Raw genomic sequence first — 25,730 nt, forward strand, 5'->3', positions numbered from 1 at the left:
TTCAGAGGTTCATTTAGAGTCTAAACTTACAACAGCAGTATCATTCAGAATGTCTTTACTTTTGCTGTGAAGGTAAACAGTTTTCAGTTCTCTGCTATCATCTTACATTGTGCAGAAATTTAGAGCTATGTGAAATGGCAAAAATAAAAATAGTAGTGGCCATGAAATGGGTTCAGAATGGCCCCAATGGCTTATAGTTATTATTATATACCAGTGTGTTCATGTGTGGGTCAGAAATGATCATGTAAGTCAGAAACATTTTCTATTTTCCACTAGGTTATACTTAGATTTGTTCTCTTGTGGTGCTCTAGGCTCTGATAAAAAAAAAGAAAAGAAAATGGCCCACCGTATTGCTAGTCAGAGTATGGAGGTGTGTCTACCATCTTGTCAGTTAATGTGTTTGGATGGTTTGGATTTGGAGTGAACATTGAAGGGATTGACAGGGTTTGACTTTTAGATGAGATTTAAAATGTCATGCAGCAGCACTGCTGCCTCGCTGCTCAAGGCTTCCCATTTCCATTTTTGCGTGCATTCGCAGCATCTATGTTGGCTTTCTCTGGGTTCTCTGGTTTCCTTCCTTTTCTTGTGTGTGTGTGTGTGTGTGTGTGTGTGGTGCTCTTCAATAGGGGGTTTGGATCTCTTCCTGTTTAATCCAGGACACCCACTGCCTAGGAAAAAAGTTTATGAAAATAAATGAATGAATCTAAACAACTATGAGAATTACATCTATGAAAACAATATAAAATTTCATTTGCAATGTTATGGGACTGGTTAAATAAGAATCACTCAACAAACAATCTGAGACCCCTGGTCGAAATTTTCCCCATGCAGTTTTTAACAGTGCACTGCAGTTTCAAAAGACTAGTAAAAAAAGAAATGTGGACTTTCTTTTCAAAAATTCTGTTTACTATCATAAATCCTAAATAACTGAAAAACGTTTGCCCATGTGCCAGCAATAGATGCTGCAAGTTATGATGTCACCAATATTACCAAAGTCTTGTTCTTGTCAGTTTGAGTGACATGAACCAACTTGTTTATGTGGAAGAGGGCAGAAAGCTAGTTTTTATTATTATTTTTATTTTGTTATTAGACTTTAGCTTCTCTGTGATGAAGGAACGATTAAAATGATAAATAAGATGAAGTGGAAAGCTTCACATGTTTCAAAAAGAACAACATGCCACAGGGTTTTTTCTTTGGTGGAAAGCTTGCTAGTGGGTGGAAATCGGCTATGTATCAAATTAGGGTAGGTAGGTATGTAAAAAAAAAAATGTGGTTAATGTCTTAACCACTAAGCTACCACTTCCCCCAGCAAATCCAGCAAGTTTATAAATGTATTTTTTGTTTGTTTATCTTGCATTCCCCCATTTTGTTTCACTGTCTGTAACATGCTGCAGGAATCAAAGATTTACAATTAAGACATTAAACCATTAATATATAAGAATTTATGCAACCAGCAGATTTCGAATGCCTGTTTCCCTTGTTGTTCTTCCACTCCAGCTGTTGTCAGAGACTCAGATCAACATGATGAAGGTTGTGAACTCTTTGCGTGACTTGCTCGACTCAGTGCACAAGGACTCTGGCAGCGAGAGGGGTCTCCTAAAGGCTGATCTGCTTCAAAGGGTCTCGGCACGCAATGGTGTCCGACCCAGAGGCTGTGCCAGAGGAGAAGGTAATGAAAAAATCTTTATTCTCTCACTCTCATAAACTGGGCAGATGGCCATAATGAGCCTTAGCACTCCTACCGCCTGTGGACTTCCCTTAGGCTGGTCCTGTCTCTCTGCAGCCTTTATGAGTGACTGATGCTTTTCGGAAAGATGCAGAGTGTGAAAGATGACACATTTTGTGTCTGCTGTGTCGATAATAAATGATAATGTTAGTTTTTTTTTACCCTCTTGTCTTTTTCTGCAGACTCCCAACCGAGAGACTGTAGTGACATCTATGCCAGTGGACAGCGAGAAGACGGGATCTATTCCGTGTTTCCTATTCACTTCCCATCAGGCTTCCAGGTTTACTGTGATATGAGCAGTGATGGAGGTGGCTGGACGGTGAGTCCTCCTTTTAAAGGCCAGGGTCAAACACCAGCATATTTAGGGAAGACTGTATTTAATAAAAGACTAGGACCTACGGAGGTGAATCTCTTACTTACTTATATTCTATATTTTATGTGTATATTTCATACTGCAATACAAGCAATAGCTACATTTACAGGAATGTACAATAACCAAGCAACTTTATGGCCATTGATCAGTCATAACATTATAACCACCTGCCTGATATTGGTTCTGCTTTTGTTGGCAAAACAGTCTTGACTTGTCGAGCATTAACAACATTAAGTTTTTCAGCAATCTGAGCTACAGGAGCTCGTCTGTTGGTTCGGACCACACGGACCAACCTTCTCTCCCCATATGCATTAATAAGCCTTGGCCGGCCATGACCCTGTCCCCGGTTCACCATTGTTCCTTCATTACAGCACTTTTGATAGATACTAATCACTGCAGTCTGGCAATATTCATAATAAAAGTGATTCAAATATACTATAGGAATCTGGCTGACATGTATGCATTTAATTAGTTGCAGTGTCCTGACTAAATACATGCATGTTCCCCTTGTATACATTTATGTAAATGGTACTACTCATACTGCGCTTATATTTTTATTTTTAAAACACTCATTCCTGTTCCTTTTTGTAGTACATGCAACAGATTCTCTCTGGTGCTAAGCAGAACTGACATGGATTGTGAGGACTAATGTTTTCAGGTTATGTATGTAACCATGGTTCCCAGAGGGAATGAGATGCTGCATCAACAATGCTTTGGGAAAGCTTCCGTGTTGTCCATACTTTGAATCATGTGTGTAATCAGTCCAATAGAAAGCGAGGTGTCACCAGTGGTGTGACATCATGACCATGAAGCTATAAAAGCACATGGAGTGAAGCTGGCGCTAGTTCCTCAAAAGGGAGGGAAGTGCCGCAGGGATGCCGGCAGTGTGGCGTGGGGACGCAGCGCCTCATTCCATCGGGGAACCATGGTTACATACGTAACCTGGAGACGTTCCTCTTCAGGAACTTAAGCTGCGCTTTGGGAACAAGAGTACAATAACGCCAGACTGATCAGTCCTTGCCTAGTGTGGAAGAGCACAGCTAGGTTAAAGGACAGAGACCCAAGGAGTGGCACTGAGGTTGAGGCTGTTAAACCTGACAAAGGTCAGCGAGGTGGACCAGCCCGCAGCGTTGCAAATGTCTTTGCAAAGGACCAAGAAGTAAAGGCTGTCACACTCCAGGTCAAGTGAGCTCTGACCCCAAAAAGAGCAGGGCAACCAGAGGACTTGTAGGAGGATGAAATAGCATCCACAATCTATTTGCTGAGCGTCCGCTTGTTTGCAGGGAGACCTCTCCTCAGAGGGCCATAGCAAACGAACAGCTGCTCTGACTTCCTCCACAAACTCGTTCTGTGTCCACGTATATGTCCAGTGCTCGCACAGGACACAGTTGGTTAAGATTTTACTGGTCTGGGGCCTGGAAAGGAAGAGGAAAGAATGCCTGGAGCATAACAGGTAGTGGGATGACCAAGAGTACCTTGGGAACAAGGTACCCTGATCTAGGGTAAAGGCACTGTCCATGCCTAAAGTAAACGCCAGAAAGGAGAGGGCCACAGAGAGGGACTGAAGATCCCCAGCTCTCTTGAGAGAGGAAATGGCCAGGAGGAACACAGTCTTGACTGTGAGGAACTTCCAAGGCACCTCAGCCAACGGCTCGAAGGGAGGCAGCTCTCAGTTCTGCACAAACAGTTGTTTTCAGCTCGTGCTAACTGGGCTTTGTTTACTAAAAAAAAAAAAAAACAGAAAAAAAATGAACAGTCAAATAACTTGTTTTATCGGAGATTTGCGCAAAGCAGAGATGAGGAAAATATTGTTGGGGTGGAATAACAACAGAGACCTGGAGATCTGCATGGAGATGAAAAATCTGAGCCTATTTTACATCTGTAAGTTACAATATATCTCCCATTACAGTTTTCTATGATCTTTTATTGCCAGTCTGTTTTTATAAGAGAACTTAAAAGTAAGTTTGTGTGTGTGTGTGTGTGTGTGTGTGTGTGTGTGTGTGTGTGTGTGTGTGTGTGTGTGTGTGTGTGTGTGTGTGTGCGTGAATTGTTTAGATTAGAATGGCCGCACATCAATATGAATGGCCATGACTGTAAAAAAAATACTGGCTACCTGGCCATCAATATGAAAGTCAACTCAATATCAATAGCTAAACATGTTTAAATAAAAATGTAGGTAGGGTATTTTCAGCTGAGAGTCCCAAAAGCGGTGGCGAAGGCTAACAGGTGCACTGAGCATGGCAGGGCTCACGGACCAGCTCCATGAGTGCGCTGAAAATTCATCCTGATATTTATTTTTTTATCTGAACTTGTCAAGAAAAACATTTGTCAATCATTTTTAATTTGAAAAAAATAAAGGCAAAATATAAGCATTTTCACTCAGACTTTTTTTTAAACATTAGTTGTTCCTTTCAATTCTGTAGTCGCTGATTATGTTAAATAAGAATATGGCACAACGGTGACTCATTCCTGTGGCTGTGTACCAAATGTCAATGAGCAATTAAAGAAAGAATTAGCTGAGATGTAGCCATGGGGTAACTGAAGGAGGTGGAGAAACATCCAGCACAAAACTAACCCTAGATATACATTCCATAAAAAATGAATCATTGTAAATAATCAATATCTATATAAACAAAAGACATGCTTGCATAAAAGGGGTTTTATTTTTATTTTTATTTTTTTTTATATCACACACAGCTCTTCTTGTAAAGAACAAAACTTTATTTTGTTTCAATGTATGACACGTTTAAGGAATAATAGGGATTTAGAACATTAGATAGGCACTGGTATAATTAAATTCTGACATTACTGATCTCGCCTGGTATTCACACTAGTACGTGACAAAGTGACAGGCAACAATTCGTTACATGTGAAACCCTGCACTCATGCTGGCAGTGACGTGATGTGACAAAGCAGCTGGAAGTTATTCGGTTGCAGTGTTAGTTTTAGTGGGATTCAAATCATGCAGATGTGAAGTGTCGTGACAGAACAAAGCAGGAGCGAGGAGCAGCAGTAAACTTCTTTGTTGATGTTGGTGAGTGTTTTTGTCAAACAATTTTAAACCTGTTTACTAAGGTTTTGCTAATTTATCCTAGTTATTCGGGAAATATTGTCTTGTTCTGAAAGTCGATCCACTGGATAAGTAGAGCTTCATACCTGTAGGTACTATAACCTTGTCCTTATAGAGCTTCATACTTGTAGTTCCAATAATTCCGCCCATTTAGAGCTTCATACATATAATTCCCATTAGATTAGAATTGATTGGATTAGTTTAGTTTTGATTAGATTAATTTAGTTTAGATTAGATTAGTTTAGATTTAACTTTATTGTCATTGTGCAAAATACATGTGCAAAGCCAATGCAATGCAGTTAGTATCTAACCAGAAACGGATAAGTTGCCTATTTAAAAAATAGCAATGTGGTAAATGATTCCATATGTACATGGGTGAGGGTAAATTATGCACAGAAGATCCAGTAGATACGATATGGTGTATATATAGTAATATACAGTATAACTATGCAAGGATTGTACAGTGGATAAGAGCTTCATACTTATGGTTCCCATAACCCCACCCATTTAGAGCTTTATACTTGTAATTTCCGTAACTTTGCCCATTTACGGATTCATATTTGTAGTTCCCATAACCCTGCTCATATAGTGCTTTATACTTACATTTATGGCATTTGGCATACTTACATTTATTTCATTCATAAAACAGATATAAAATTTCCATTTAACATCATAGAGCAGTTTTTGGCCCTGCTCAGGGGCCCAGGAGTGGCAGCTCGGTGGGGCTGGGATTTAAACTTAGAACCTTCAGATCCAAAGTCCAATGCCTTAAACACTAAGCTACCACCTCCCCTATGTATTTGTATTTGTATATTTGTATGAATTAGAGATTCTTGCTGTACTGATTTTATGACAAAATAAAAAGAAACATCTATTTTCAGAATACAGATATTAAATATTGTCACTACATTGAAAGAAAATAAAAACATCAGTAAGTGACTTATAAATAAATGTAAACGCAGGGTAACAGAAAATGTGGGTGCTGCTGCAGTTTTTGTTCATTTATATAACAAAAACAAAACAAAAAGAACGGTAGAAATGAAAAACATTCCTGACTTGATGTAACATTTAATATAAAGTTTGCATCTGGAACTACTGTCAGAAGTTAAAAATAAATAAATAAATAAATAAATAAATAAATAAATACATGAAATTGGTAAAAAAAAAAAAAATTATAATAATAAAAAAATCTCAGTCCAACTTTCGAAATTCAAAATTTTTGAATCAAAATTCAAAAGCACTATTGGATACAAAACAAGGGGGGAAAAAAGAGGAAACTAATACTTACCGATCCTGAGCCGACAGAAACACACATTTTTGATATTCGCCCTCTCTGTGACATCTGAAAAGGGGACATATTGAACATGGGAGCATTTGCCCCATTCATTCCCTCCTGAGCACATCGTCAGCAGTGGGAGACTGTAGAGGAGGAAGAAAGCTATTTATCATCACCAGCATTTTTTTTTCCCTGACAAGGATGTTGGGCTTGCAGGAGCAGATTGAGTTCAGAGATCAAAAGGAAAAAGGATGGAAAAAGTGAGAAAGGGAAACAGGATGTAGGTGGTGGAGGTGGCAGAAATTGCAACAACATTTGAGAGAGAGGGTGGATTGGGGGTGTGACATCAACAAGGAAGTGGATATGTATCATTGTTAATCATTTCCCCCTTGTTTAGCCCTGTTTATCAGACAAATGAACTCACTTTTACAATGCATTGACGCCCATCATTAGCTCTCGTATTGTCTCGTCTTACTTTTTTAATAAAAAAAATTATTTGCAGTCTATTTCCATTTGTGCCGCACGCAGCGAAGAAGGAAAAAGATTACCATGGCAGAGAAAAGATCACAGAGGGAGGCAGAGATACTGCAGCTGACATCATGCATGCACAACCTCTGTCACGCAAATGACTCGAAAAGGAGACAGAGGAACAGAAAGCTTAAAAAAAAAAAAAAAAAAACGAGAGAAAGAGCTCAAAGAAGGAGATGAAAAAATGCTCTGGAACATAACATCTTAGCAACAAACAGCGGTTAATTAGAGCAGATAGCTTTGCTGCCAAAGTCAGATGTATAAACATCTGTAGCGCAGCTGGGGCTGTCTGCAATAATTATCCTCAGTGCATCCACAGTTTTTTTATTCTACCCCAAAAACAACAGACTGGACATTTTCTAAAACTGTAGTCATGAGTATTATAAGATGGCATATGTTCAGGAAGGTTTGGGATGTACATTCATCTTCGAGGTCTTGCAAATGAGAATGACACAAATTGGACAATTGTGACTATATTAAAGGAAATGTTTTTTTTTTCACTTGTCACATGTCAAGTCAAGTCAAGTCAAGTTTATTTGTATAGCGCTTTTCACAACAGACATTGTCTCAAAGCAGCTTTACAGAAAACAACAGTGAAGGTGAATGGTGTGCGTTTGTCCCTGATGAGCAAGCCGTATATTACAGAACAGTGAAATTCTTCCTCCACAAATCGCATTGGGAAGCTAGGGTCAGCCATAATACAGTGCCCCTGGAGCACAGAGGGTTAAAGGCAAAATAATAGCAGCTTGGCAATACTAGGGCTTGAAACCTGACCATCCAATTAGTAACCCAGAGCCTAAACACTTAGCTACTACTTTCCCAAGTGGCCTTTCTTGGATTTTCAACAATAATACAGGTGGTACAGTATACAGAAACAATGTTTCCCAATGAACAATGCGCTAAAGTATGTGCACATATAAATAATATCTTCATGGCTTTGTGCACAGTGGTATTGTCATGCTGGAACAAGTTCGGGTCTCCTATTTCAAGTGAAGAAAGAATCAACTGCATCCAAAGACATCCTATACATTTGTGTGCCTCCAAATTTGTGGTAGCAGTTTGAGAAAGAACAACATATGGCTGGAAAAATCAGGTATCCCAATACTTGTCTATATAGAGTGCTCACATTTTATCTAGACAGTTGTTCCAGAGATCTTACCATGGTGCTACATGAAACAATGTAAATTTACACTAGAGAACATGAACGAACTAGGACATAATCTGAACTACACGTGGCACACCACAATAAAACAATATTGCATACTTTCCATATAATTTGTACTTCCCTTTTGCACATTGAAATATATTTGTATTATTTTAAGCGGAGGCTTTATCTTTATCTGATATATTTAATCTTTATTTATTTTTAATAATTACTTTTATTTTATGCATGATTTTCTGATTTATTTATAGGTTTACATTCCACTACAAGTGGAATTTGCATTTTATTCTATATCAGATCTGTCTTTGGGTCAGATCTGATATAGAATAAAATGCAAAATCTCTGACTGTTTAATAATAAATAGTGTTAATAGAAACATTTAGTGATTATCTACAGGCTTGGTTACCACTTGGCTACAGGCTAAACCTCTGAAGTTAATTGAAAGCAAAAACAAATTATTGTCATGTTTCAAATAATAAAAAAAAAAACCCATAAATTGATGATGCACACTTATAAGCAATGCTATTGGATCCATTTAAGCTTTTAGACCGTGTGATATTTCAAATTCTACCACACTCCTACATGGCAATAATGGTCTATATGACTAACGTTTGTGGACAACTGACCGTAAGATACTTATTGGCTTATTCTACATTTAGTCCCCATTTGCTGTTTTAATAACCTCCACTTTTCTGGGAAGGTGGTCCACTAGATTTTTTGGTGTACTTATGGAGATTTGTGCTCATACAGGAATTGATGTAGAGTGAAAAGGCCTGAGATGGAGTCAGCATTGATCAATAGGGTTCAGGTCAGAGATCTATAGCAGTCCACTCAATATTTTCACTCCAGCCCATCTAAACTATATGTTCATAGAGCTGGCTTTGTGCAAAGGGGCATGGTCATGTTTTAACAAGTTTGGGTCGACTGGTTCAAGTGAAGAAAAGATTTACTGCTACCGCATCCACAGTCATCCTGTATAATTGTGTGCCTCCAATTTTAAGGTAACAGTTTGGGGAAGAACCACATATGGCAGAAAATGTCACGTATCCCAATACTTATTTAAATGGAGTATTTTTGAAAGTCAGATCGGCATCACAGTATGACCAAACTCTCCAATTGTTATAGCTGTAATAAAGCCGTTTGTAATAAACCAAACAAGAACCAAAAAAGTGAAACAGGGCAAAAACTAAGAACAAAACAATGAGTACACAGGGTAAGAAAAATAATTGACCTCAATGAAAGCTCAACGAGGGGATGGTGATAAATTGGATCTTATATAGTTGTGCTGATTGAGGTGAAACAGGGAGCAGGTGTATGTGATTTGTGACATGTGATGGGAAATGTAGTTTGCAAACTGATTTTACCGTAACCGTGACAATATTTCTCTCCTACAGCAAAAAAAAGCAGCTTGTCATGCCTTAAAAAAAAAGCTGATTTTGAAGGTTTCAGTGTGTTGTCTTCTATCTTCACTTGGTCTCCTCCCAGAGAATTGGCAAATATACAACTCCTGTGCATGTTCACACGTTTTATAGGTGCAACCACACGTGTGAAAGAGTTTTTTCTTGCTCCTTGAGACACATCAAGAATGCAGGCACTCAGTGACAGCATGAGTTTAAAACCCCCCTTTTTTTTTTTTAAGCCCAAGCATACTCTGTGGTGGGCGACGGGGTGTTCGAAAGTATTTGCACTTCATGTTGAGAGCTCAGTGGCTCAAGGGGATTTTTTCACACTCTGGCACACTGCTTTTTTTCTGTTCCATCGGGTTGACGCCTGCGCTGAGCCGGGGCTAATAGCGCGGCCGGCTCCTGCTGCACTGTGGGATGCAGTGCTGACATTTGGAGCTTCAAAGCTCATTTAACAATGAGGGTCACATGGTGTTTCCGTCACAGTCGACTTCTGATTACTTTGTGTTTCGATGCATTGGTTTGCTTTCTCTCGTGTTGCTCAGGCATTGGCCATGGGAGGAGTTGACATATAGCTGTATACTCTTAGGCACATGGAAAGAAATTCTGTAAAGTGAAGTAAATACGTAGGTCATTTATTTATAAAGCAAGGTGCAGTAGTCATTTGGAGCATCATTTGGATGAATTGGAATGCTGAGTGCAACCCAGGCCTCTACACGCCACATCAGATTTGTGTCTGAATGTGTACAAATCTCCAGAAGCACACTTCAAAATATATCTTCCCAGATCTGTAGCTTCTTCTCAGAACATAGATATATTCTGTACTGTACTCTATAATAGTATATAATATAATATAATAAATCCATCTATATATATAATGGACTATACCATATTTATTCAGCTATTTGACTGCTCCATTTTGAGTGGCTGGAAGGTTTGTGTTCAAATCCCTGACCATACAAATTGTTCCGAACAGTTTAATTACTGTTCTATATCAATACTCTGCTCTAACCATATTTACATTTAATTACAGTTGCATATAGAGTGAGGCAGCAGACAGCTATTTAAACATGAAACATTTCTTCTTATCCTTAATGAGATAAATAAAGTTGATGGATGAGCTGAGACACAAGAATAATTTGACAAACTGGAAAACTAAATAAATAACAAAAAACATCTCAAACACCTTCATATATGTATAAAAATATTAAATAGTATATATTATACATATATATTTAACTGCTCTTTTTGCACCATATAATATAAAATGCGAAAGGTAGCAGCTTCATTACAACACTAGCAGACATGCATTTCTGTAAATGTATCTTTGACTGAGTTATGGACTTTTAGTGTATCAGGCATCAGCTCAACCGGTCCATCTACAAGTCACTCTGATAGACAACTTGATATGGACAGCAACTGAAGCGTTCGAGAGGAAATTGCAGCAGAGCGAGTGTCTTCCCTATTTGGGGGAAAAAGGGAAGGACATGGCAGGGGAATGAAATATATCAATCTAATTTCAATCTAGCCTGAAAACTGGAAAGCTTTTTACGCTTACTGCTTCCATTTCAGGCTGTCGGTCTGTCTCGTCTGCTCTGCTGTCATTTGTGGTCCTCTTAGTACTCGCTGTATTGTACTCTCTGTATTCGATGACCTTAAAAAGTCCTGAGAGATAAAAAAAGAAATGTCAGTGCTGCAAATAGGGAAAGCATTACTGTAGGTTTTCTTTACCTTTTTTCTTTTAAAGTTTGAATGGAAAGGAAGACCTGAAGTAGAATTATTAGCTAGGCCTGCTGTACTTTTGAATATTTAGCTTACCTGAAAAATCAGTTGTTGCTGTTCATCAATCTGGGAAGGGTTATAAGGCCATTTCCAATTTAAAGCTTATCATCTTACAGTAAAGAAGATTATTCACAGGTGGAAAACTTTCAAGACAGTTGCCAGACTTTCCAGAAGTGCAAATTTAAATAGTTACAAATGAATAATAATAACAAAATGAATATTATAAAAAAATATATATATATTATATTATCCGATTAGGGGTTGCCACAGCAGATAGTTGGTTTGAAAGAGGCAGATGTAGAGGACATATGTACATCTGCCTCTTTCAAACAAACTACCTGCATGTCTGCCCTCACCACATCCCTAAACCTTCTCCTTGGTCTTCCTCTTTTCCTCCTTCCCGATGGCTCCTCCTCAGCATTCTCCTACTGATATACCCCATGTCCCTCCTCTGCACATGTCTAAACCATCTCAATTGCGCCTCCCTCACCTGGTCTAAAAAAGGTCCTACATGCGTTGTCCCTCTAATAAACTCATTTCTAATCCTGTCCATCCTCGTCACTCCCAACGAAAACCTCAACATCTTCAGCTCTGCTAACTCCAGCTCCAACTCCTGTCATTTAATCAATGCCACTGTCTCTAAACCATACCACATCACAGGTCTCACCACAGTCCTATAATTTTCCCTTTCTCTTTTGCAGATACCCTTCTATCACTCTTGCCACTTTTCTCCACCCACTCCACCCTGCCTGCACTCTTTTTTTCACTTCTCTAACACACTCTCCATTATTTTGCACTCCACCTTCACCACCTCTTCTACCTGCAACTGCACCACTCCACTGCACTCCCTTTAATTTACACACATGCACTCTGTCTTACTCTTCTACCTCTCCAGCACGTACCTCCACCTCTCCAGGCTTTTCTTCACCTGCTCCCTACTCTCACCACAAATCACAAAATTATCCGCAAACATCATAGTCCACTGAGACTTCTGTCTGACCTCGTCCGTCAACCTGTCTATCACCACTGCAAACAGCAAAGGGCTTAGACCTAATCCTTGATGCAGTCCAACCTCCACCTTGAACCAGTCTGTTATTCCTAGTGCACACTTCACTGCTGTCACACTGCCCTCGTACACTGCTTCACCATCTCCACATCATCCAACCTTCTCTCTCTTCTCATTTTCCTCATTTATCAGCTGCTCAAAATACTCCCTCCATATTTTTAACACACTCTCCTCACTAGTCAACACATTTCCATCTGCATCCTTTATTGCTCTAACTTGCAGCACATCCTTCCCAGCTCGGCCCCCCTGCCTGGCCAATCGGTATAAAGCTCCTCATATGCCTTTTCCTTGGCTTTTGCTACATCCCTCTTTACCTGCTGCCGCATCTCCTTGCACTCCTGCCTACTTTTCCCTAACTCTGTCGATTCCAATTCTCTTTCGCCAACCTCTTTCTCTTTATGCTCTCTTGCACTTCCTCATTCCACCACCTCGTCTCTTTGTCTTTCCTTTCTATTTCCAGATGTCACACCAAGTACCTTTCTAGCTGTCTCCCTTATCACTTCTGCAGTAGTTTCCCAATCATCTCACACCTCTTAAAAACCACCAAACCCCTGTCTGATAAGGGCGTCTGCTAAATGCCGCAAATGTCTGACCTCTTCCCTGAATCTCACACTACAGTCTTCCTCCTTTAGTTTCCACCATCTTATTATTCTTTTAGTCCTGCCTACATCCATCCTACAGACCATCCTACAGACCACCATCCAATGCTGTCTTGCTACACTGTCCCCCACCAACACCTTACAATCTCCAATACTCTTTAGGTTGCATATCCTGCATAGAACATAGTCCACCTGTGTGCACCTTCCTTCATGCTTATACGTCACCCTTTGCTCCTTCTTCTTAAAATACATATTCACCACTGCCATTTCCATCCTTTTAGCAAACTCTACCACCATCTGCACTTCCACATTCTTCTTCTTAAGGCCATACCTTCCCATCACCTCCTCATCACCTCTGTTCCCTTCACCAACATGCACATCAAAGTCTGGTTCCCCAATCACCAATGGTTCTTTCCTAGGTACACCTTCTACCACTCCATCTAACTCACTCCAGAATGCTTCCTTTTCCTCTATTTTTCAACCCACTTGTGGAGCCTAGGCACTGATGACATTTATCATCACCCCTTCAACTTCCAGCTTCATGTTCATCACCCTATCAGAAACTCCCCTCACCTCCACTACACTCTTACTAAACTCTTCCTTCAGGATCACCCCGACACCATTTCTCTTTCCATCCACACCATAATAGAACAGTACAATCCCACCTCCTGGTCTTACTCCCTTTCCACTTGGTCTCCTGAATACACAACATATCTACCTTTTTCCTCTCCATCATATCAGCTATCTCTCTTCCTTTTTCAGTCATAGTACCAACATTTAAAGTACTAACCCGAACCTCCACTCCCCTACACTTCTCCTTTCCCTGCTGTCTCTGTAGATGACTTCCTCCTCTCCTTCTCCTTCTTCGGCCAACAGTAGTCCAATTTCCACTGGTACCCTGTTGGCTAACAACACCTGTGACGGTCGTTGGTTACCTGGGCCTCGACCGTTTGGGTATGAAATTCTGAGTCGTGATCCGCATATTTGATTTGACACGTTTTACACTGGATGCCCTTCCTAACGCAACCCTCCCCATTTATCAGGGCTTGAGACCTGCTTTAAGACTCCACTGGCTTGTGCAACCCTAATGGCTGGGTTACCATAGCTGCATTCACCAAGTGCTTTTTATGTTTTTTTCCCCTACCTCCAGTCTTTCTTAAAACGATTTCTTCTCATGATATATGTATTTTTTATTTATTTATTTGATTTTTTTTGTGAAACATGAATTTTGATTCCAAATTAAAGAACGTTTTTTTGTCAACTCTGTAAAGCAGCAGGCCTCGAGGACATTACTGCTGTCCAACTTCATTATATATATCCGGTTTCCCGCCGTTACCTTTTAACAGCTCCATTAATCCCAGAAGACATTTAGGAATGAGCTATTTGCATAAATTCGAGTGAGAGGGAGCAATAACAATGTACAGAACTGTGGTGCTCTCCTGGCTCTCTTCTTTCTGAACCATTGAACTCATATTCTAAGACTGTATTTTTTAGGAGGATTTTTCCTTCTTCTTCTTTTCTTTGTCACTCTTATGGTAATTAGTTGCAAATTAAAAAGTCAGATTTAATGAAGCCAGTTAACTTGTTGCCAGCTGTATCAAGCATAAGATGGCATGGAAATTCAGCATGGCGACGAGAAGCGCCTTGTGTCCCTGACATTTGAATAAATGCAAACAGGCAGCCTGCTGAGAAATCTTGTCGAGGGATGACTAAGCCTTCATGATAATGATAATGCGCAGATGTTTCACAAGTTGCTGGGAATTGATTAGCAGCCAGCTATCAATAAATGACATGCAGGACAAGTTTATCTCCAAACTAAACTTGTGGCTTGTAGCCACCGTTAGAAAAAAAAAAAAAATCTTTTTTGGATGTGAATCATAACAGCTCATTATCAGGCATTTTTTACCTCCATTTTCTATTAAAAAATGATTGTGCATTACCTTAATAAGCACATATTGGGGGTTAATTAAGGTCTTATTCTTTGTTTAATAAAGTCCAAATTAGATTTTTGTTTATTTTCTTTTGCTTTTAACATTAAAAATGCCTATTTTCTAAATGCCAGCATGGGTTGGATTTATTTATTTATTTATATATATTTTTTTTTGTTATTGTGTGTGTGTGTGTGTGTGTGTGTGTGTGTGTGTGTGTGTGTGTGTGTGTGTGTGTGTGTGTGTGTGTGTATTTGTACTTTGGAGATTTTGCATACATTAGTTCATTCCTTTCACAGTTGTGCAATTGTAACTGCTGATTAATTCTCATACAATTATGCCTAATGATTTTATTTTTTTGTCTCATTTACTTTCTTTTTCATTCTTTTTATGCTTCTTTTCCCTGAATCACCACAATACTTACTATAATGGTACTCACGCAGCGACAATCTTCACCCCCTTGTGCTGTTGTTAGTTTGCAAGCTACCAGATATCAGTTATTTTAATAAGATGAATAATATTTCATTTGTATATCCAACTATACTCTCCTGATCCCATTCTGAATATTAGACATGTACATTGTTGTATTTGTAGCTAGATTTGCTCAATTTATGGATCAGGTTACTAACATACTTGTGGCTAAATATGCACAGATCTTCACAACCAGAGGACCAACCACAACCTTCTCAGAGGAGTGGAGATTATTATAATTGCAAATGCAAAGTAATTGTGGAATAGGATGTTTAAAAAAGCAAAAATAATCTAATGGTCATATGTTTGGAAACTTTTGTCCTTATGGTGCATTTCAAAGTTTTGCTTTGTCTTTACATGTTTTTCTTACTGTGCTTATATTTGAGTGATTTGAGTGCTTTAGTGTTACCGTGACAGAACCTCAAAATGAAACATGAAAACAACATTTGGAGCCACACCGAGCTCTGAGAGGGGAATCCGTGACTCTTCCACTCTTTGACTGGTTTTACCAGTGTTCCTGTGTCCTATATATCAGTGTGATTTCTTTACCCCTGTTGTGCTTTCTAAATTGATTTTGGCTTTAGGCTTCGAGTTCTGGTCCTGATTCCCAGTAACTGTAGAATTTACCCTTTTTCTCAACTCTGACTGATTTCTATTAAATTATAACTAAAAGACAGACAGACAGACAGACAGACAGACAGACAGACAGACAGACAGACATACAGATAGATCTAGATAGGCTTGCACATACCAACACCTGTCACCATTTTATTACAAATGTACATGCTAGTTTGGTAAAATACAGTATATATTTATATTTCCTGTTCAGATACATGTAAAGAAAGATGTATTTATATCATCCAACAGTTAGGAAATTTTTAAATAGCTGATGTTTTTCCACAGACAACCACACAATAAATAGCTGTTTTCTCCAGAACAAAGTGCCATTTTGCCATTGTTTTGGTTGTCTCATCGCTTTTATATTTTATTGTTATGTTTGGTCATAAACCCAGCACCAGGGGGTTTTAAACAAGGCACTTACCCCTATCTGCTCCAGGGTTGCTGTTCCATAGCTGACCCTTTGACCCCAGCTTCCTGACAAGCTGGGCTATGTGAAAACTACAGGAAAACTGGTACTGTAGCTCTGGTTAGAGGTAAGGGGTTCAAGACCCACTATCACCAAGCTGCCACTGTTGGGCCCTTGGGCAAGGTCCCTACCCATATATGCTATATCAAGGCTGAACATGTGTTCTGACCCCATCTTCTTAACATCACATGAAGAAAGAATTTCACTGTGCTGTAATGTACATGTGACAAGTACAAAAAGCTCCCCCAGTTTGTTGCTTCTTGGGTTGCTCTAATGTAACATCTCACTCAATTTTATTTTATTTTTTTGTAAATCTTTAGGAAAATTTTTAATGTAATTCACCTCCACATCACTTTAGATCAATCCTGAAAATAAATATTGATTTCGGGAGCTGTATAGACTATTTACTCTGCTCAATCAAGTTTTCTTTATAAAATAGCAAATAACAAAATATGCAGAAAAAGTTTTTTTTTTTTTAGTATTTAGATTTAGAATTTCTCAAATGTGGGAATTTGTGTCTGAGGGATACACTTATTTTGCTTCGTCCTATGCCTGAGATGTACCTTTGTGTGTTTTTGGTTGTCTCATAATTGTTATTAACTGTTATTGTTGCTGTTGTTGGTCCTTTGGCTGTTGGAAGTGAATTTGTCATTTCAATACCCTAATCGCATGGTAATGCCTGGTCTTTTTTTATGACCTCCATCCTGTAATTCACATAGTTTATAGTTTTGGTTTACTGGCTATTTTATTTAAAGGAACGATTGGCTATAAAAGAGGTCATTTCTTTTCAAGATCATTTTGCCTTCACCTGGCCGCTCCACTTAAAATGTTGAGATGGGAACCAGAAGAACACTCAGGGAGAGGTTTTTTTGAGGTTTGTGTGGATGGATAAAAGGGGAAAACTTTTCTATTATTTCTCAAAGGAAAACCCCAAAAGGGACAAACCGAAGTAGCATTTAATGCATTTGAAAGAACTATATAACCCTCCTGAGAGGAGTGTGCTTAGTTATGCTAGGGGCCACATTTTGTCCATAACACAAATAAAACATGGGGAAAAGGCATATACCATCTTCAGATATAGAATCTCTGAATACCTACGACTATCCACAAGGCTTGTTCATGTAGAGTTAAAAAGTGGCAAGAGAATAACTGCAAAGTTGTTTTTTTTTTCCCCCAGACACTATCTGTATAATCCCTGATTGCCCAACTGGCTTTTATTGATTTGCTGGTGGAGGAGTTGCACGAGTTCAATTCCACAATTTAGTGTGCAGCATATTAGCCGGTATTAAATTGCTGATGGGCTACAGATGGTCCAGGGCATTTCTCCTCACCACTTTTCCCAGCCTCATTTCATTTGGAACGATTGCGTATAACAGTACATGATTAATCAGTATTTACAAATTATACTGAGGATAAATTACCCTTACGAGGGAAAAATCAAGGTCCGTGACGTCGGAGTGACGTGGGGCCGCCTTCCCATGGGCTCACCACCTGCAGGAGGGACCGTAAGGGACGGTGCTGTGAGGATTGGGCAGCAGTCGAAGGCGGGGGCCTGCTTAGACTGCTGCCCCCGCGACCCGAATTACGGATAAGCGGGAGAAAATGAATGAAGGATACTGAGGATAAATTAACACGTGTCCAATATATGTCAAGTCCTGTTTGGAGGTCTGTGACCTGTGAGTGTTCATTTTAAATAAAAAATCGTGGATGCGGATGGACAGCTAGCGCATGACATGGTTTGCAGGTTTGATCAGCAGAAAGAGATAAAGAGAGAGATCGGGGGAGTCCAGAAATAATAATCTCTTTTAAAGAACCTATATTTGAAGATGTTGTATGGGCCATTGAATAAACATGAGCTAGCTAAAATTCTCACCTTATATAAGCATACTGCTTTCCTTTATAAAAGAGCTAATTTCCTGCTCTGGATTAAGGCCCTGATTTAATTAGAGGGGGAAATGAAAAGCCCAATATGTGGAATTGCTTTTTGTGTATACATCTTATTTTCATATTTTCAATTGTTGGTGCAGTTGTTGAGATTTGATTTAGCAAAAACATGGGTTTATTTCAATGAAACTGGTAATGAAATAGCAGTTTCGTTCTTACTTTCTCTTTCAATTCAAGTCTTATTCTGGTTAGGATTGTACTGGATATAATATGAAATGACATTTGTGATAAAAGTACTGAATGTACTGTAGCTTTTAAGCAATCTGCAACTGAGTAGTGGCAAAAATCTGAACATGGTCTTCAAATAAACAGAATTCCATGTTAATAGTTTTTAATAATTTCTTTGTCAATAATCATGGTTTTTAAATCCGCTGGCCGTGTTTTTTTTTACGCTTTCAAAGTTTTATTTTTATGCTCTGCAATATTATGTTCATGATTCTAGCGCAAACCCTTTTGGAGCAGGGCTTAAGAAGTGCTTGACTCTTATGACTAGTAAGGTTTAAATTGACTGCTCCCTAACCAGGAAGTGAATTTTGGAGAGTGTCCTGCATGCGATTCTCTGTATAGTTTGAACTTTGTTTTGGAAATGACCCAACTATTTCCTCATTTTATTATTGTATTAGTATAGTACATGTAAAGTTCATAATATTTGATTTTATAATTAATATTTAAGGATTTGGGTAGTCATCCCACTCTTCACTTAATGAATAAACCAACTTCAATAATTACTTCATTACTTAATAGAAAGAAGGAAATCATTTCTACATAATAATAAAGAATATTTACTTCCTTCTAATTAGAAATTCATGTTCGCTTCTTAAAGCTTTAGATTACATACATTTGGCACAAATGTTATTTTGTACATCCTGAGCCGATCACTGGAAACACTCGGCACCATAACCATTCCATATTGCAGCACATTTTTGAAGGTCAAAGAAAACCTGAGACCCCTTATACTGTACATGAGGTCTCATGCAGATAGGAATTTTCCAAACACAGGAACCTGAAATCTAGATCATGCCAGGGAACTTTAAATGAAAATCTATTTAGCATCTGTGCACTTGCAATGGTACGCTCTAATGAAAGGATTTGAAATGAGTGGCATCAGTGTCAGCTTGAATTGAATCATATGTAAGATATAAATATTGAAACCATTGGCAGTTTGTTGTGAATATTTTTTTTGCCTCAAATGCTGTGTAGTATCAAGACTAGTATTAGTAGTACCAGTACCAAGTACTAGAAAATAGGGGATATTGTGCTTTTATATTTACATTATATATATTTACATGAGCTTAAGGTACAAATCGAGGTGGAGATAGAGAAAGAAAGGAGAATCAATATCGAAACTACAGTCGAAGCTAAAATCATATATAACAATCAAAAGAAAACACCACTCAGAATTGCAGATGATAACAAAGAATAAATGTTGGCTCCATTCATGAATTTCTCACTGAAGTTCTGGAAACACTGAAAACATTGATACTATTGATGCACAAAGGATTTATTAAAGGCAACCACACAATTTAGAATCTATACAGTGAACAAAATAGCCACAATAATGGACTGAAACAAGAACATGCACTTTAATGATGGTGTTCTTTTTGGGAACCTCACACAAAATCATGTTTAGAATATAGAATAAAAATCTGTTGACCCCTCTCTCTCTCTCTCTCTCTCTCTCTCTCTCTCTCTCTCTCTCTCTCTCTCTCTCTCTCTCTCTCTCTCCTCTCTCTCTCTCTCTCTCTCTCTCTCTCTCTCTCTCTCTCTCTCTCTCTCTGTGCACTAATTTTGGCCCAGATGGATGTCAGCATGCTAAGTTTGGCTTCAATTCAGTGCTGTTGGATCGCTGTGGCATAGTGATTGTATTTACATGAACACTAATAATCCGATTATATGATTTTTGGCACTTATAAAATTGTCACATACTTCAATATCTTTAGTCTAATAATTGACTCATTCAGCATGTTTAAGCCATTAATCTCTTTTGTTTTGTCCCCAACTGTGCATATGTACAAACATCATTTCATCTTTTCATCAAAATAGCAATAGACTTGTTTAATTGTTTGAATTTATTTATTAGAACCACACACCCTGAAGTGAATGTAAGTAAACCCCTTAGCCTTCAGCGCCCCATCCGCGACCGATATCCTATTGTTTAGAGGTGTTAACGTTTACCAATAAATTAAATAAAAAGGGTCAAGAGTAACCATTAACTATAAATCATTCTAAAGGTCTTAGCATCAAGCAGCGATTTTAGATCACTATTTTTCAATGGAAAAAGTATAACGAATGTATTTGCTGAATTTGTGTAAACAGTAAACAAAGAACATGCCTAAATAAATGCAGTACTTACACAATTATGGTAATAACGAGTCACAAACGTATCCACTGCAGCAAATCCCGGTTTATTAGAAAAGATAAGGGGCCATTGAACAACATGCCGTAAAGCATTTTTGCTCCAACCAAACAAAAATGTTGTAATTTAGATTTTTGTTTACATTACAGTACTTCGATCGGTGTATTGTTTGTATATGCATTGGAATTTAAAACACGGCTTCATCAAGATTTACTACTCTGATTGTTTGATGAAATAGTTGAAATCTAAAAATGGACTGACCCAGAGTTTATTTAATTATGCTCAAATAAAAAGAGGCTTGTGGTGGAACAAATGTTAATGGCTGCTATAACAACATTAACAATATGAACAAACTTGATTCATGGTGTCATAAGGGTTGTAAAATGCAAATTGATATGGAAAAGAGGGGTCAAAAATAGGCAGAAATTGAACAAAGTGCAAACAGTATTAAACAGGGCAAAACAAGCATTGAAACAGTAGCCAAAACATGAATGAGATATCAATCATATGTTAGAAGGCTTGGTATGGCAGAGGAGCTGCTCAGTATGAGAAATGCTTTTCAGTGAACTTATGAATGAATGTCTTTGTTACACACCTCAGCTCAATCAGTAGCTTGGAGAATTCAAACAGCAGAGGGTTTTGGTCTGGTGGTTGGAGTTCACGGTGGCCATATTTGGAGATCTGACACATGGGTGTGCTATATAATTAAATGTAACTATAAATGGATTCAAAATTATACAAAATTATTTGCATTGGCAAATTGCATGGTATTTAAAAGTTTTTGTGTAATAAAAAAGTAAAAATGGTATCACCCCATATTATAATTGTTATTTTTTTTTTATTTACCCATACATTTGATTCCATACATTGTTTATATGTTTATATTTCTTTCTTTCTTTCTTTCTTTCTTTCTTTCTTTCTTTCTTTCTTTCTTTCTTTCTTTCTTTCTTTCTTTCTTTCTTTCTTTCTTTCTTTCTTTCTTTCTTTCTTTCTTTCTTTCTTTCTTTCTTTCATCACATCTTTGTATAAACTATAGTAGAAGCTGCTAATTAATTAATTTACTAAAAAGTGTTTTCTCTTTATACACTCTAATAAGATGTAAAAATTAAAGAGGAAGAATCTGAATACATATAATGAGTTTGTCAGGGATTCACCCTGCCACGCCCCCCTCTGTAGCTGTCAGAGATCCACCCTGCCACGCCCCCCTCGATAGCAGTCACGCTGCTTCCCAAGATTACCGACAGCTGTGGCTCATGAAAGATCAGACTACATAAACTCACGTTCTTGAGTCACAGGCTGTCGGTCGTTGTATTGTCATGCAGGTAAATCGCGTGGCTGCTCAAACGCCGGGATTCACCGCTGGCTATTTCTCCGAACTCCATTTCCTTATTGAAGTACTCATTGCCGAAAGCTTTACTTGCATTGGGATTAGGCGTTTGACATTCGCGCTCATAGTGGATACTTCGTTACGAGCGGATGTCTGGGTTTGCTTTTGTTTTCATTGGTGTATGAGTGTTTTGTTTTTTGCACCTCAATAAAGAACATGATTGGACTTTATCTGCTTCCGCGTCTGCAGCCTGACAGAGTTAGTATATTTTTAATAAATGCCATCTCTTTTTTTTTTTTTTTTACTTTTTTAACTAGCTGAACATATTTATAATGTATTAATGTGTTAAGATTATATTATTGTGCCAGTGTTATAATGAATTTTTGAATGAAAAATTTTATAATAGAAAGAAAATTAACTATAAAACAGTAATTGGGATTAAGAATGATGACTATCCAATGCTTTATACAGCTTTAAAGGATTACCGAAGGGTAAACAGGGCTGAATAGGTATAAATGCGAGTCCTGTGCAATTTGGCGCATTGAACTGGTGTAAAGAAAAAAAAAAAGCTTTCAATAGCAACGCGTATCTGTTTATTTGTTTCTATTTGTCTTTATGCTGTGATATCTGTGGATTAGAGAGCTGTAAAGGAGATGCTGTGGATTCCATTGGTGAAAAGCTCTGTCTTCATGGCAGACCACTGTCATTGATGGAGCTACGTAATTTGGACTGTGCGAGGATCGAAGGAGAGGCTGTAAATTGGAAAGCAAAACACAGGCTTTAAAGCAATACGTTCAGTCGGCTACCTAACTGTCTTTTTCTCATCACATCTGTTCCAAATTGACAAATATTACGGCTATGAAATCTTCGCTCCCTTAATGGACTAGATCGATAGCTGCAGTCACAGAACGAGTGTCTTTGTTGTCCACTTTGGAGGCACTCAGTTTGCGAAGATGCGCTTAGGGGCTTCCTCACTGCTCTGTTCTCAAATTGCTTGTGAGCCTCCACAGAGAAGGTGGTGCTGAGATGATGGACAGGCTTCAGCCTGTGTGTCTTGCCTTTGCTGCGCATAGACTGTATAGTATGTGCTGCATGCTCTGTATTAATGTTTATGTTCTATAACAGCAGCTGTGACATTAGGCCAATTTCAGTGTGATGTTAATCCTAGTATAAAATCGTTTCTATAGTAACACAGCATAAACAGACTTGGCAGACATTTCACATAATGTAAGTGTAATAATGAATGGATATTAAATTAATTATTATTTAACAAAGAATGGATGTATTAATAATAATGTGACGTTTAATGTTAGAAAATGTTTATTTTTGGAAGGAGTCTCCAATACCAGCTGATTGTAAGAGTCAGATTTTGGACAGTACCTGGTTTGACACATCGATGTAAAATCATGAATGCTTTTAACACGCACACATACGCACACACACACACACACACACACACACACACACACACACACACACACACACACACACACACACACACACACACACACACACACACACACAGAATGACTAAATCACACAGCAATGTCAGATGTCTAGAACATCAACTATTTACACATTCTTTCATGCCTGTATCCAGGATAAACACTGTTGCCCCTAATTAGTAAGGAATAAAACACCATAGTGCATGCATATTTCATTGATTAATAAAGGGCATGTCACTTTTTATTTGTTTTTATGGATATTCATGAAACAAGTAAGTTTTCTCTAATTAACAAAAGAATGGATTGTATTTTTCAAAATACAAAATTTCTTACTTGCATTTACAGCATGTGACAGATGCCCTTATCTCATTCATACAGCTGAGCAGATATGTGGTTTAGGCCTTTTTTTAGGGGCCCAGGAGAGTGGGTGGATGAGGGGGGCAGCTTGGTTTGTCTGGGATTTAAGCTCACAACCTTCAGAGCCAAAGTCCAATGCCATTACCACTAAGCTACATCACTTACACCAATCAAACTATATAGTTTTTAATGTCTCTTTTGGCAAACCATACTCTGATGCCTTCTCCACCATAAAAGTCTTATTGATTTGTTGCAGCCTAAATTTATGGGTTTATGTCAGTTGTAGGAATTGTTGTGATTTGATAAATGGTTATTTGCTGTACTTCTAAAAGGATTTTGTGAGTTCAAATCCAAGCACCACCAATCTACCACTGGTGGCCTATTGAGCTTCTCCTTACCCCTCACCTGCTTGTTAGCATATATAAGATAATTGTAACGCACTTGGATGAGGTCTTCCAAATGCTGTAAACGTACTTTATTTTATTACCTAGTTAATAAAATGCTATAAAAAGTCATAATGACTGTTACAAAGTGCTGATACAGGATACTTCTTTCAATAATGTAAAACCTTTTAGAAAAATAGCCTTTATTTGTCACATATACAGTGGAACCCGGTTATGTCGATGTCCTAGGGGGTCGCCAAAAAGCATCGAGGTAACCGACGATCGAGATAAACGAAAATCTAAATGGCAGCAATATATTAACCTGCTTGCAATTTCTTTATGTACATGATGTGCGTTAATAAATGAGAATGTGCATGCACGTGTTTTTGAAGGGGTTTTTTACACAACAGCGTTGCCGCGATTTGTTTGATGAAGGCATGTTATAAAAATACATACAGTACATGTTTATCTGTCAGGAATCCACCTGCCACGCCCCCTTCGGCGCCCCCTTCAGCGTGTCAGGTGTTTTCTCGGCCGCTTTCTCTGAAGCTCCCGGCTTCAATCGCGCACATCTGGTGCTCGTTTAGCATCATCACCAGCTCCTATTTAAACTTCCACACTCTCACTGTCCGTTATTGTTGGTTTATGTTGGTTCACGGCGGTCGTTGTTATCGCTCATGTGTATCCCGGTACGTGTCTTCCCACCGGCACTCTCTCACAGGCTGCTCTTTTCTTCCCAAAGCACACCGCGGATTCCCCCCCGATCCTGCCGGTGTTCATTCTATGCGTGTGCTGCTCATCCCACGTTCTGCGCCGCCAAGCGCGGCTTTCGCTCTTCCGTTCATCGCATAACATTTAACAACAAAAAGCATGTGTGCACTAACTAACAACAGAGATTCACCAGTATACAATACAACACCTGTAGCAGCTGTAAGGCTTGATTTTTCCGCCACTTCCGCGAGTTCTTCTGCTGCTGCACCGAGATAACCGACGTTAAATGGCAATTTTTCCCCCCTTGTGCTCGAGATATCAGGGTTCGGCGACATAAAAACATAACGGATAAAAAATGCTTAGAAAAAGCGAATTTGGCGGTTCCACTTCAAAAACGTCGACTTAATAGGGTTGTCGAGGTAACCAAGGGCAAGATAACCGGTGAGATACATTACAGCACAGTGAAATTCTGGTGAGAATCAGGCAGTGAAGCACCAAAAATCTTCTTAGCAGTCCCAATCACCCACTTCTAATTTCTAATTTGGTAGCTGAACCATACAAAACAGTCATTCAAGTACAGTATACAGGAGAGCTTCAATGACAGCTGAGTAAAACTGCACCGGCAACTCCTGTGGCAGGTTGAACTTCCTCAGCTGACTAAGGAAGACCAATCTCTGTTGAGCTTTTTTCATGATGGAGTCAAATTCTACCAAAGTCTTCCACTTAAAGCTTGTAA

The 25,730-nt window shown here is 38.6% G+C and overlaps 1 protein-coding gene across 1 annotated transcript in view; it reads left to right on the forward strand.

Annotated features, from left to right (window-relative positions):
• The window catches only part of LOC310733810 (fibrinogen C domain-containing protein 1-like), a 93,879-nt gene that overhangs the window by 38,660 nt on the left and 29,489 nt on the right, over positions 1–25,730 (forward strand). Inside the window, exons 3-4 of the mRNA XM_083555239.1 lie at positions 1,498–1,669; positions 1,909–2,045. Coding sequence (XP_083411365.1) covers positions 1,498–1,669; positions 1,909–2,045 — 309 coding nt within the window. The remainder of the gene's footprint in view (positions 1–1,497; positions 1,670–1,908; positions 2,046–25,730) is intronic.

This window comes from Silurus aristotelis (genome assembly GCF_946808225.1).
Source record: "Silurus aristotelis genome assembly, chromosome: 11".
NCBI classification, from domain to species: domain Eukaryota; kingdom Metazoa; phylum Chordata; class Actinopteri; order Siluriformes; family Siluridae; genus Silurus; species Silurus aristotelis.